This window comes from Hibiscus syriacus, unplaced genomic scaffold (genome assembly GCF_006381635.1).
Source record: "Hibiscus syriacus cultivar Baekdansim isolate YM2019G1 unplaced genomic scaffold, ASM638163v2 tig00000072_pilon, whole genome shotgun sequence".
In the NCBI taxonomy this organism is placed as follows: domain Eukaryota; kingdom Viridiplantae; phylum Streptophyta; class Magnoliopsida; order Malvales; family Malvaceae; genus Hibiscus; species Hibiscus syriacus.
The window spans coordinates 6,686-21,514 of NW_024061759.1; the positions used below are offsets into that span (position 1 = coordinate 6,686).

General features: G+C 33.9%; 1 protein-coding gene and 1 pseudogene across 1 annotated transcript; one reads left to right on the forward strand and one right to left on the reverse strand.

Annotated features, from left to right (window-relative positions):
* Positions 1-289: 289 nt before the first annotated feature.
* Positions 290-2,767, forward strand: LOC120118862 (protein indeterminate-domain 4, chloroplastic-like). Its single transcript, XM_039138819.1, has 3 exons — positions 290-311; positions 383-779; positions 1,577-2,767. The coding sequence occupies exons 1-3, from the start codon at positions 290-292 to the stop codon at positions 2,727-2,729; spliced, it is 1,572 nt and encodes a 523-aa protein (XP_038994750.1). The 3' UTR covers positions 2,730-2,767.
* Positions 2,768-6,591: 3,824 nt separating this feature from the next.
* LOC120119162 lies at positions 6,592-9,725 on the reverse strand (annotated as a pseudogene).
* Positions 9,726-14,829: the final 5,104 nt, after the last annotated feature.

Consider the following 14,829-nt stretch of genomic DNA (forward strand, 5'->3'; position numbering starts at 1 on the left):
CAACAACAGCCCTCTTTAATTATTAGTTGACTTTGATGATTTTTCTGGGTTCTAGGTTTGCTAGTTTTGAAGAAGCTTGTTGATAGTGTTTGGCTGCTGAGAAAGATATCAAGCAACAGTTAAGAAAGTTTAAACATAATTATCTATTGAAAATGGCCGCCGCTTCATCATCGGCAGTTCCACTCCAGATGAAGAAGAAGAGAAATCAACCCGGAACACCAAGCAAGTATCTCTTAACAATATACATCTGCTTCTGTCTTTTTTCTAATTCAAAACTCAAGATAATTCAATGAACCCTAATCCAGAAGTTGGTCAGTTTTCCTTCTGGGTTTGTTTTTTGATTTATTGTCTTTTCCACCCAATTTTTTTCTTGGGTAAGCAGATCCAGACGTGGAAGTTATAGCACTGTCTCCCAAGTCTTTGATGGCAACAAACAGATTCATTTGTGAAGTGTGCAACAAAGGGTTCCAAAGGGAGCAAAATCTGCAGCTCCATAGGAGAGGACACAATCTGCCATGGAAGCTGAAGCAGAAGACAAATAAAGAAGTGAAGAAGAAGGTCTATCTTTGCCCCGAACCCACTTGCGTTCACCACGAGCCGGCGAGGGCACTCGGCGACCTCACCGGCATCAAGAAGCATTACTCGAGAAAGCACGGCGAGAAGAAATGGAAGTGCGAGAAGTGTTCGAAGCGGTACGCCGTGCAATCTGACTGGAAAGCTCATTCGAAGACTTGCGGGACTAAGGAATACAGATGCGACTGTGGCACCCTTTTCTCAAGGTAAAATCTTCAATCATTTAGGTTATCAAAGTTGACAAACCATGTTAAAAAAAGTTGATTGATAAAGATTTGGGGACTGGGAGTTGGGCAGTGGTAAAGCCTGTTCTTTTGTTTCACCTTTTTGGATTACTTATCTTTTTTTACATTAGATATCTCTCTCTTCTCTTCTTCTTCTTCATCATCTTCTTCTCCACTTTAAAAAAACTGGTTTTGCACGTGAACAATAATCTGCGAAACTGTCATGACTGATGAGGATTCTTTCTTGGCAACCAAACAAAACAATTAGTAAATTTTCCCTTCTTTCTCCCTTGGTAACATCGCCTTACATCTTTTCATATTCACGTGTTGTTAATTCATACGCTGTCACCAAGTATATTGTTACTGGATTTGTTCTCATGTGGTGAGATTTTTTATTTTACTGCCACTGTTTTAAACGTTAGGGTTCTTCTTGCCTGGGTGGGGCACTTCTGTTTGCTGAAAACTCGTTGGTCTAAGCCTGAAACTGCTTTTGTCATTGTTTATGGCTTTCATACTTATGGAAAAATATTCTTTCTATGAGATAATGGAATTTTTTTCAGGGTTTTCCTTTTCTTTGTTTTTATTCATTTACTGCTTCTCTGGGTATTTTCATCAAGCAGGAAATGATTCCCTCACTTCATTTATTGAACACCTTCTTCTCAAAATGGTAAAAATGATCAAACAATGGAAAGTTTTTTATTTATTTTCAACTCCTTTGAGTTTGGGCTTTCATTAATGGAATTCTATTAACAGTTTTCCTTTTTTTGTTGTTGTTGCAGACGTGACAGTTTCATCACTCATCGGGCCTTCTGCGATGCGTTGGCTCAAGGAACCACCAGTAACTTAGCCACAATGGGAACTCATCATCTCTTTGGAAGTAATCATCATCAAATGAGCTTAGGATTATCCCATGTGCAAGCTCAGCATCAACCGTTGAGTAATATGTTGCGGTTGGGAGGCGGCGGAGCCGCCAAGTTGGAGCACCTCATCGGCTCCACGTCCAATCCTTCTTCGTTGCAAAACATGCCCGGATCGGCGTTCTTCATGGCGGATGCCGCGAACCAAGGTTTTCATCAAGATCACCATGGGAATGGACCTTACATGAACAAACCATTTCATGGTCTAATGCAACTTCCTGACCTTCAAGGCAATACTAACAATTCGGGGGCCAACTCCGCCAATCTTTTTAATTTAGGCTTCTTCCCCAACAATGACGGCTCCAGCGGCATGAGTGCCGGTGAAAACGGCACTGCGTCGGCCACCAACTTATCGAGTTCAGGGTTTTTAAGCAGTAATCAGTTTAACATGGGTGATGAGGTTGGTTCGGGGCTGTCTTCTCTTTACAGCACTACTTCAATGCAACATGAGAACATTTCTCCAAACATGTCGGCAACCGCATTGCTTCAAAAAGCTGCTCAAATGGGTTCAACTACAAGCAACAACACTTCCTCATTGCTAAGGGGAATAGGGAGTTCTTCGTCGAGCGGGGTGAAATCCGATAGACAAGTTTTCGCCGCTAACTTCGGCGGCGGTGAAGGAGGAGGAGGAGAAACGCTGAGATCACAGATGGAGAACGATAACAACAATCTTCAAGGACTACTGAACTCTCTTGCCAAGGGTAACTCCTCCATTTTCGGTGCCGGTCATGGACAAGATCAAAGCAACTTCGTCGGAGGATTCACCGGAAGCGGGATGCAAGTCGAACATCATGTCAACAACACCAACTTCTCCAACGTTAATGAAGCTAATAAGTTCGCGGCAAGCATCGGCGGGACCGACAAATTAACATTGGATTTTCTGGGTGTCGGAGAAATTGTGAGAAACATCAGCGGCGCCGGTCAACACGGGATCAATATTGGCTCTTTGAACCCAGAGATGAAATCATCAGCTCAAGCAACGTCTCAGCAATTCGGTGGTGCAAAGCTTGTCTAAGTAGGCAAGCAAAGCTTTTGTAGGGTTACTAAGTAGCGAGAAAAACGATAAACTTATGCTCAATTTCTTCTCTTGAATTGAACTTCATGAATCAGGGTTTCCATTTCTAAAACTAAAAGTGTTTTAAGGATGAATTTGGCTGATTTTTGCCATGAAACAAAGATGGTAAGAATTTGTTTAAGTCCATACTCGGACAACCGTTTAACTCCGACATCAAAACGACCCTCTTTACGTAATTGGAAACTCTACACTTCTCTCCTTCCAAAGGTATCATTTTAAAGGTAGTACGTAATCATTTGGTTACTTATTCTTATTCTTACATTTTAAATAAAAATATATATTAAATAAAAATATTTTTTCTTTTGGATAAAATTGTAAAAAGTTAAGAATAGGTCAACATATCAGCGTGGACAGCAAGAATCTCAACATGCTTACTACATTCCAACAGAGTGGACAAGCGAATAATTATTTTCTTTTCTTTTAACTATTTTTTAATTCCTACTGATCAATTCCAATGTTTATTCGATGCAGGTGATTATTATCTTTAATGTATTCATGTAATATAATTTAAGAGAATTTATTTGGCCACCTAATACCTAACCCCATTACATTTGGAATTAATTGTTGACATTCTTTAGACATTTCCCCCACTATTTTCTCTTTTTCTTGGCTAGTTTAATTGTACTAAAATAAAAATGCATTATGTTTGACTTGGTGAGTTGAATATATTTGAGGGAATTTAGCTTTACATGTCTCATTGAATCAGTCAAAAAGGTTACATAAAGATCAAAGATGATCCACACATATATACAAACTTATAAAAATATTTGTTTCTTAATGTTCATAAATTAAAATACATTTTGAAAAATTATCATAGAATTCATGTCACAAGCATAGATAAATACATTATTTTATGTATTTTTGTTCTTTCATAGGAAGTGATACTGCAATTATGTTTCTAAATTTAGGTGTTCAACGATTTTCACTTATGATTATCATAAAATATCAGCCAAACGTGATCTTAATTTATCATTATGGGGTATTTAATGAGATTGAAAAAAAATATATACAGTAGTTTTTTGGGGGATAAATCGGTAAATATACAGTAGTTTTATATAATAGTGTTGTGTCGGAAATTTCTGAAATTCAGACAGAAGCAGTGAAAGCATCAGGAATTGTTCGTAATTGGAGTTATTGGGAAACTGTATAATATGGCAGTTTGTCGCAATTGGTGTCTCCATTTTCACTTTATGGAATCAATGAGTCCGTGACTCACAGTACTTATTTTACAAAATATTTGATTTTTATTTTATTTTTAATTTTTAACTTCCCAGGAAAAACAGGTTAAATTTATAATTTTTAATAATTTTTATTAATTATAAAATGATTTTTGTTTAAATTTTTTTAATTATTGATAATACGTACACACTTTATAAACGTAGTTATTCAATTTTAAGTATTGCACGCAGGATATTCCTTGGCCTTTCTTCCTTTCTTCATTCGCATACGATTTTCATTTGATTTATTCTGTTATAGTTTTCGTTTTTTGCATGTGACCTTTTTTTCAACTAACAATTTTGATAATAATCATTATTTTTCGACCAATAATTATAAGAAATCTAGTTTAATTATTGATCTTTTAGTTTTACAATTAATTTGATCATTTAATTATTTAAATGATGTTAATCAAATCATTTATTGTTAATATTTAATAGAAGAATTAACGTAATAGTTAATAAGAGTAGTGATAGAAGAATTGTAATTTGGTTTAATCTAACATATAATTTTGAATTTATACACATTTAAAATAATAAAAAATTCAAAAATGTTCATGTTTCATAAAAATAAAAGCATTTAATAAATAAATGTAAGATGATGTGAAATATATGACCATATTAATAGAATATATAAATTAAATATCAAAATTCATGAATTTAATCAAATCAAAATAAAATTTTATCTTGCAATTCACATTAAAGTCATATATAAAATGTGAACATTATTCATGACAAATTTGACTTAATTTTTATTTATGATATGCCACTAATTTTATCCCCCCCATGGAATATTTACAACTACAAGAGGACATGGAACCCTAGAAATTGTACAAGGTAGGACCCTTTGAAATTTAAAGAACCCCATGCATTAAGGATTTGGCCACCTTATATAGTTATAGAGGTCACATGTTAATTTACTAGGAAAACTTTATACAATGATACATTTGTACGTTGCATATTTTGCCTATGCCTCCTCACGTATGTGAATTAGATAGGTATCAACCATCAAACAACAAAATGCACTTATTTTTCTACAAGAATTCATATTATTATTTGTAATAATATAAAACTAATTAGAATGCACCAAACCCACCTAGGATATTTTAAAGATATGATTTTATTTATGTTAATTAATATATTCATAAAAAATACCATCATATATATTTAGGGTTTCACTTTCATTTTCTCTTCATTTTCTCCATCCTTATTCAAAATTTTCTATCCAAATCAATACATACACTTCTTTTTATAAAGAATCATAACGTATCATGATTGGATGAAAGACTCTAACTTTTAAATTAAGATTGAGTGATCAAATATCAACCTGCCCGTTTTGGATTGAAATCTCTTTTCATATAAAAAAAGGATCAAATAAAATTATTTATTATGAAATATAAAGTATAAAAGAGAATTAATATACTTTTAAAGATACGTTTGTCTAGCTAATAGCAAATGCATGAAGCAACCAGACAAGTGATCATTCCAAGGGCACATTGGAACAAATTTCTCTTGATTTGAGAACACATGCACCCCAAGGCATAAAGGAAACGACATTTGATCCTGATTCTACAATGGCGGCTGCCTAATCATACAACAAATGCAATAAAAAGTAGTTGAAAAGGTAACAAGAGAATGTTCTTTGGGGGGGGGGATAAAGTCACCATCTAAAGTAAGAAAAAGAAAAAGATTGTAGCATGGGACTGATTGGAAACTTACATTAACAGTTGAAGAGAAACAAGGAAGGAAAGGTTTCATACAATACCTAGCTTGGAGTTAGGGGGTCATTAGCTTCATCTTTGTCGATCAATGATCGAAGACTCGGACTCTATCCGATCTCTAATTTTTCCAGAGTTGTTAGCTTGAAAAGTCTTGCCATCGAGCAATTATCTAACATGAAATGTGAAAATGATAATTAATATTACGATGATAAGATATCTCTTATAAATATGGACATAAAATTTTATGCTAGAGTGATAAATTTATATAATGAACGAAATTATAAAATTTTAAAAGATGAAATATATTATTAATAGAAAATAAAAAACATTAAAATCATATAAAAATTTAAGATTTTTAAGAACTATTGTCCCAAAATTCCTTCCATGCATCCCTAGTCTCAAAGTTTATCTAATACTTTGAGTATAGATATCATATTAATATATAAAATAATTTTTCATTAAAAAATGGTAATAATTAATAAAATAGAAAGGGAATGATGAGTAATGCATGGCGAAAGAAGAAAAGATAGATATTTTGCTTAGGCAATGTAGATTCTTGAGGGCAATACTCGTGACATTGTCAGCCCATGAAAATTTTCTTTTAAAAAATTGAAATAAAAAACAAATAAAGAAGAATAAAATGAAACAGACAATAAAAGAAACAAAACACATATGTACTATACAACTCAGGACTGTCATCTGCAGGATAATGTGTCAGAGACTTCAAAGGAACACGAGAAAGATTTTTTTTAAAAAAAAAAATTAAATTAAAAGCATATTTACTGCTGAAATTAAAAAGTAAAACTTTTAAAAATCATAATTTTAGTTAAAATTACATACCTTTGTAATTTCTACATATCTTCTCCTTTTTCGCGTTTTTAGATTTCTTTCATCACTGGAAATTCCCACGTCCTCTGAAAGAGTGGTGGCTTGTCGGCGCCGTAATATTTGTGTTTCTCTCTGAACTCAAGCTGCTTAATCCGATTCCTTGTTGTTGTTGTGTCGCTCCTCCGGTCATGCTTCGAACAGTTTGCCCGACTCCGAGGAAGTCCCGAGTCAATCTGTCTGACCCGCCGCCGCTAACATTCAAACTTTGCTGCTGCGGTGGCGGAGGCGGTGTTTTTTCATGTTCCATGCTAGTTCTGTTTGCATAAGTGTTAAATGTATTGACTCCACTGGAGCTTCCGAAAATGGGGGAATTACCACTGGCTATGGAGTTCATTAGTTCATGTAGATGGTTGCCGGCTGTGGTTTCCCCGAAAATGCTGTTGAAGTTTGAGGTTTTGGTTCCGGTTGAAGAAGATGTTACAAAGCTTCTTAGAAGAGAATTGTCGTTGTTGTTGCTGATGCTTGAACTCGAGCCCATTTGAGCAGCTTTTTGTAGCAATGCGGTGGCTGACATTTGCGGCACCATGCTATTGTTTTGAATCGATGAACTAAACAGAGAAGGGATGTTTGAAGTGATTTGATCACTCATTAAGCTCTTAGAGAAGAGATTCGAAGGCTCGTTTGTCCCACCACCGTTCCCGCCATTGTCGTTGTTGAAATTATCGGATATTAACAAACCCGAAGACGTTAAATTATAATCTGCACCGCCATTGTTGCCGCCGTTCGAAAGGAAGCCGAGGTTGAAGAGACCGGCTGCTGAAGGAGAGGTGCTCGTGTTGTCGCTATTGTTTTCCTGAAACTGCATTAATTCATGGAATGATTTGTTGTTTCCCAACAACTCTTGGTTGAAATCTGGTTCGATTCTTGTATGACAAAACCGGGTGAAGTAACCATCGATTGCTGTGTTGTTGTTGTTGAGTTCGAAACGACGAGGACGAAGAACCCATGGACGGCGGAAGAAGATGATCAAACTGAGAATTCCTGGAACCACCACCAAGTTTTAGAGTCTCCCTGGTTTGATTATTGTTGTGGTCTTGAATCGATGAAATTTGGGTTCCAACTTGAGAAAACCCTAAGTTCATGTAATTACTACTTCCATATAACTGGCTGCCGATGGAGTTTAAAGGAGTCGGGTGCCTTGCAGTCTCTTGAGCCAATGCATCACAGAACGCTCTGTGAGTTATAAAGCTGTCACGTCTGCAAAACCAAAGAATGTTGAACAGATCACTGCTCGTCTGCCATGTTTTGAACATAAAATTATAGGGATTTTGAATTTTTTTTTCCCCTATCATTTTGAATAAAGATAAAAAGAAATTTTCACTAAGAACTTTGAAAATGATTTAATAAACTTTGATGATAAACTACCATTTCAAGAACTGGGTGTTCAATAAATGCAACGAGAGAATGTATTCAAAGCAAGTGAAAAGTGATCAATCAATGCAAAAACTGATGGGAATACAACTGAGTTTCCGGTCAGTAATGAACATCTCGTTTTTCTAAAAAAAGAATCAGAACAAAAAAACACAATCAGGTTTTCACTAATTCTATCCCTTCCCTATGGTTGAGACTGCAAAATTCCTACTTGAAAAGCAACGAGATATTACGGTGGTTATCGTACTGTTTCGACTCAATATTCACCACAATCAACACCGAAACGACAATAAACACACCCATAATATTAAATTACAATCGTAATATAGTGTAAAGATCGTATCTTAACGATAACACGACATAGTTTAAAACGATATCATGAGAATGGATACTAGCAAGAGTACAGACCTGAACATGTCTAGCCAACCCACAAGAGAACAAATGTGGTAACAACAACACGGAGAAACTATACATGGAAAAGCATCACGTGAATTGGAAAAAAAAGGTAAAAAAAAAGGGCGGTGGTTCCAAGTAAAAACAAAAGATGAACTGTTTCAATTTCTTTCTTTCTTTTTTTCGTTTTTGAAGATGGGTTTAAGCTGTAAATTGGATTGATGGAATTGAATTTGAATACCTTGAGAAGAGAGTGCCACAGTCACATCTGTATTCCCTGGTGCCACACGTCTTGGAATGAGCTTTCCAATCGGATTGCACGGCGTACCGCTTCTCGCACTTCTCGCACTTCCATTTCTTCTCGCCGTGTTTTCTCGAGTAATGCTTTTTGATGCCGGTGAGGTCGCCGAGTGCCCTCGACGGGTCGTGGTGAACGCACGTCGGTTCGGGGCAAAGATAGACCTTCTTCTTCACTTCTTTGTTTGTCTTCTGTTTCAGCTTCCACGGCAGATTGTGTCCTCTCCTGTGAAGCTGTAAATTCTGCTCCCTTTGGAACCCTTTGTTGCACACCTCACAAATGAACCTGTTTGTCGCCATTAAAGTCTTTGGAGATAGTGCCACCACCTCCGCATCTGGATCTGTCATCATAAAAACAAAATTGTCATCACTAACAAAAAAAAACGATCATATCATAGGGTTTTCTAAAATTGGATACTTGCTTGGAGTTCCAGGTTGGTTTCTCTTTTTCTTCGGAGGCGGCGACCATGGATCAACCCGCGGTCCGGTTGATGAAGAAGAATGAGGTTGTTTCATGATCTGGTTTTGATTTTCTTCTCTAACTCCAAAGAAAGGACCCGAGGAAGATGGTGCAGCAGCCATCTTTAAACAAAAAACTCACCTTCTTGAGTTGCTGTTAATCTTCTTCTGCGAATTCCAGTTCTCAGATATGATATCTCCTCGAAAAACCCATTAATCTAACAGCAAACCCATATTGGAATCTCATCTGAAAAAGGCCAAAGGCTCATCGAGATAAAAAGAGAGAAAAGGAAGACGAAGTAATAAGAAAATCTAAGCTATGGACATCTTGCTGCTTTTAAATGACAAACTGCGAATAAACTGAAATTGTTTTGCTTTCCCTTTCTCTTACTTGGTGTCATGCAGAGATACTTACACATATATCATCGTCATCTCAAACCAGATTTCCCTTTTCCTTTTAACTTTTAGCTGATTGGCTTTGGTTAATTTGTTTTTCAAATTTCGCAAAATCAAAATTAAATGGAAGTTTGAGAGATGAAGAAGAAGGGTAAGGGGTAAAAGAGGGTCGGTGGATCCAATCCATTAGGCGCAAAACGACATAGGATGGTGCGTAAGAGCAGGCATCGAGCCCTCCCTTTCCCTTTCCCTTTCCCTTTCCCTTCTCCTCTTCTTTATTTTCGTTGCATTTTACTACACTCACTTGCAGACAAACCTGCTACCGTCACTACACGCACTGTTAAAATTATATAAAAAAACGGTAGAATTCAACTATAATGTATCGTTTTTTTTTATTAAAGTCATTTTTCGATGATATGAATGTGTTATGTTGTTCAAGTATTAGCATGACGGATCCTAAACTTTTTTCGAAGTGGACATACATGCATTAATAACATAAAATTTTAGTAGATGATAAAGCACAAATAAAATTTGAGGTAGATATAATTAATAAAATAAATAAATAATAAAAGAAAATTTGAATTTCAAGATAGATACGTGATCACATTACCTAGTTCGTAAATTTAACATGGGTTTACATTAAAATTATGGTTAGATATGATTGTATTTTTTTATTTTTTTTTATTCAAATATGTATGATAAGAACTTAGTGTAGTGTAGGTAAGAGAACTTAATACAAAATCATAGACAATAGATTCCAACTTTTTTCGGGTGAAACTAAAGATCTTGAAGTGAAGAGACTTTTGCTGTTGTTTTTAGGGTTAAATGTTCAAATGGTACTCAAACTATTTCCTTTCATCATTTTGGTCGCGTGAATTTTTTTTATAATGAAATAATACTTGAAATTGTCTACTTTTATCCTAATCGGTCTATTGACTAATATTGTTAATCGTCTATGACATGTCATGACAGGAAAACGACGTGTGGCTAGATATAAATAACTGAAAGAAAAAAACTCTTAATTTGTGTGATAAAATAGGGACCAATATGTCACATCAAGAAATGGGAAACGGCATTTTTGTCATTTTATTAAAAATTGGGAGATTTTTTTAAAATTGAGGGGAACAAATGGAAAGACATAGTCCAACCTTTAGAGATAAACAAAATTTTCAAAATGGTTTTAAAGAGACATATCTAATATTTTAATAAAATTAAGATTATATCATTCATTGATATATATATATATACATATATTAATTTCACTCGGAATATATTACTATTAACTATAGTGGTAAGTTATACTTCTAGTTTTAAAATTTTCATTAAAGTTTTGTTTTTCATTTAAAAAGTAATCATATTTTCTAATCTAATTTAGTAAGAAAATATCTCATTCATAATTCATAGCCCATGGAAATTGATTTTTTAATTAAATTTATGATTTTTTTTAATTAAATTAAGAAATTGAACTAAAAAAATCACAATTAATTATAGAACTGATTTCTTAAAATTTTATTTGCTTTTAATGACCCATGACAGCTAAAATATTTATTTATTTTCCTCAAAAAGGAAAAATACCCAGCACAAGAGCTTTCATTCCTTAAATTAATGACAGCTTAACTACTTATTAGTAATTACTCATATGATTTGATGTGGCTTTAATAATATTTGGGAGGATGGTAATTATTTTAATTAATTAGGATTTAAGTCTCTAATTAATTTAAACCCCAGATATACCAATGTCCCTTTGTCGATATGATTGATTTATTAGGAAATAAATTAATGCGGCCTTTTTTATATATAATTTTTCATTTCCATAAAAGAGAAATTATAGGTTTAATTGTAAAATAAGTGTTCAAACTATATATATTTTTATTTTAAGTGTCTAATTTTTTTTATTCAAGTAAGTGTTTAATATTTCGTTTCATAACTATTCTAAGTAGGGGTGTAAACGATCCGAGTTCGAGTATTCCTGAGCTCGACTTGACTCGAAAACTCTGAAATGGAGTTCGACTCAACTCGAAAACTCACGAGCTTAAAATTTTCAAGTTCAACTCGAACTCGAAATCCTGAACTGAAGCTCGGGAGCAGCTCGAAAAAGCTCGAAATGAAAAAAAAACTTAATTCGATTGAAGCCTCAAACTCAAACTTGAACCTGAATCTTAAATACATGAAAATTTTACTGTATTTTAAAAAAAAAATCAATACATAAATATTAATATTATTAATAATTTATTTTAAAAAAATAAAATCTTAATATATATATTTTCGAGCTGCTCACGAGCTTTTCGAGTCGAATATCAACTAGCTCATTTCAGCTCGTTAAGAACTCGAGTCGAGTCCATTCAATCCGAGTATTTATCGTGTCTTGATCGAGTCGATCTCGAGTAGCTCGCGATCTATCTCGTGTCATTTATAGCTCTAATTGTAAGGTAGTTTGATATATCCGTTAAAAAGGGCATTATCCACCATTGATGGGTCTTCAAGCTCTGCAATATATTTTACTTAACTCGTTATTACAACTACCATAAATAAAATCAAACTATGAATAGATAAATTCTCTAAATTAAAATATTAAGACTGATTTTTTGATAATAAGATTTTTAATTTTATAAGAGAGAGTGAGACAGAGCATTGATAAAAAAAATTAAAGTGTTTAGGATTAATTTTTGGGTCCTAGAATTTATATTGACGTCACATGGTATACATTTATCCGATAAAATATTTTTTAACGAGTGTAAGAGAAAAATCTAGAAATGTGAATGAAATGAAACATTAAGCACCGGTTTTTTTATAATAAAAAAAATTAGATATCTAAAAAAATTAAAAAAATATAGTTTGACACATATTTTATAATTAGGTCAAATGTTGATAATATATCATATTATAATTTAAACTCGATTTATCTGGACTCTTGAGAAAACTACGAGCATCTATCAATATAATAAAATCAATTTGATGACCTAAATTAGTTGTAAATCAATAAGATTACTAAATAAACACTTATTAGAGAATTAACGTTAAATTTAACCATAAAAAATAGATGCAAAAATATTAGAAGAGTAGAAAATTTCACCATTTTTATTAAAAGAGAAAAACTTGTAAATAACAGTCGCTTGGTAAAAGATCGACAACGAAACGAACCTTGAAAATTAATCTAAAAACTATTTGTCTCTTACGAAATCAAGGTTAATGTATTGTGGTCTAAAATTTGAATCTTGATCCTCGTATTCACTACATCGTTGAAGGCTTAAAAGATTTATCAAACCCTATATACAGGGGTAGGATCTAATGTTAATTTTACATCTTTTTAGGACCGCTGAACGAGAGAAATCAAAGATTGAGATTAATAGTAGAAAATGAAAATATATTCACTGAAAAAAAAAATCTCATCTTTTAATTTCCACATCTAACGATCATAAAAAATATAAAACTAAGAGTTTTACATTGGATATAAGTGAATCATAACCCATATATATATATATATATATATATATATATATATATATATATATATATATATATATATATATATATATATATTGTTGGGGAAAGAAAAGAAAAGAAAAGGAAGGTTCTTGGTAAGCAGAGACGAAGGCATGGATGTAACAAAGTACATAGATAACACAGCAAGAAATGGTCGGGAACAATGATGACAAAAGTTGGAAAGGTTATAAGCTATGCTTCCTTCCATGCACGAGGAAGAATCCTTCCACTTTTGCCATGCAACTTTCCTGCTCTACCTTTTTACCTTTTCTTCACAATAATGAGCTTATATATCTTTCTACGGGCCTCTTTTTTTTATTCAAATATCAGCTTTAGAAAATTTATTTTCTGAATTAACATTCATTATAAATTAATTTTCAGATTAGCATCTGTTAGCAAAGGCATATTGCATACGACGTGGCTTTCAAAAAGTATTTTTTTGTAAGAAACATCTTTTAACATTCATTATAAATTAATTTTCTGAATTTTTTTGGCTATTTTTCAGGCTACACGGTTCCATGAGAAAGAAGAAACAACCTTAGAAGAAGAGAAGAATGGGGTTAACTTGATGGTGTTTATCAGAGAGAGCTAATACTTGAAAACATTCTACTTAAATCCTCCGACTACTAATATCATTTCAATCAGGTCCATACTTCAATCTAACCATTTTCTTTTGTATTATATATCAACTTGATCATGATGTAGACTAGATAAGTTAAAAAGAAAATATCGAAAGAGTGTGTACATATTATATAAAGAGTTTAAATCCGATATATTTAAAAACAAATCAAATCATTAAAATATATCATTTTGGCTCACTTGAACTATGCCTTAGATAAAGTCTTTTACAATTCAAGTCAATTTAATATAAAGTACTATTTAAATGAGATATCCTTGGTAATATGCTCGATCATTCAGTTTTGCCTTACATTTAAGGCATATGTCGACCCCCTCAAGCTTCTCTTGGACCGGATAGCTGTTACTGGAATGAGAATAATAAAAGTGCTGTCGGTCAAAGACGCTTATTTTCGCCTCTCCATAATCAATGGCAGCCGGTTAATCGTTCCTGGAATTTGGTTTGGAATTACCTGTCCTTGAATGAATTCGTGGTTTTCTATGGCTGGCTATCCTTGACAAATTATTGAAGAATCACAATCGTCTCACTAGATCTCTTGCTCACAGCTCTTCATGTCCTCTTTGTGGTGACCCCGATGAAACTCTCTTGCAAATATTGAGAGATTGTGATAATGTTCGCAGGTTATGGAACCCTCTCCCAGGGACATTTGTTCATGATAATTTCTTCAATTATTCTCTGCAGAATTGGGTTTTAAATGGAATCTCATGTACTCATCTTTGCCGTTTGAATCATGGGCCGTGGCAACAACTATTCGCATCGCTCATTTGGAAAATATGGAAACGTCGGAACTCCTTCATCTTCACCGGAGTCTGCTCTGATATTTCTGGTCTCCTTCATAGTAGTATTTCAGTGGGCAAAGCTCTACAATATCGCTCTTTCCCAGTACTCCTTTCCCTACTCGTCAATTGCCGAACACATTCAATGGTCTCCGCCTCCAGTCGGATGGTTATGCCTTGCGCAAGTTCGATCGGAGGAATATTTCGCGATCATTCTGGCTCACACATCCTTTCGTTCACAAAAAGCATTGGAATTACAACAGTTTTACATGCTGAACTTTGGGGCATTTTGGAAGGCTCAAAGATTGCAAAGCTTAATAATTTTAGGCATATCTTTGTTCAATCTGACAATTTAGAAGCGATCAAACTCCTAAACCCTCCATTGCAAAACAGTCCTTTCCCCCT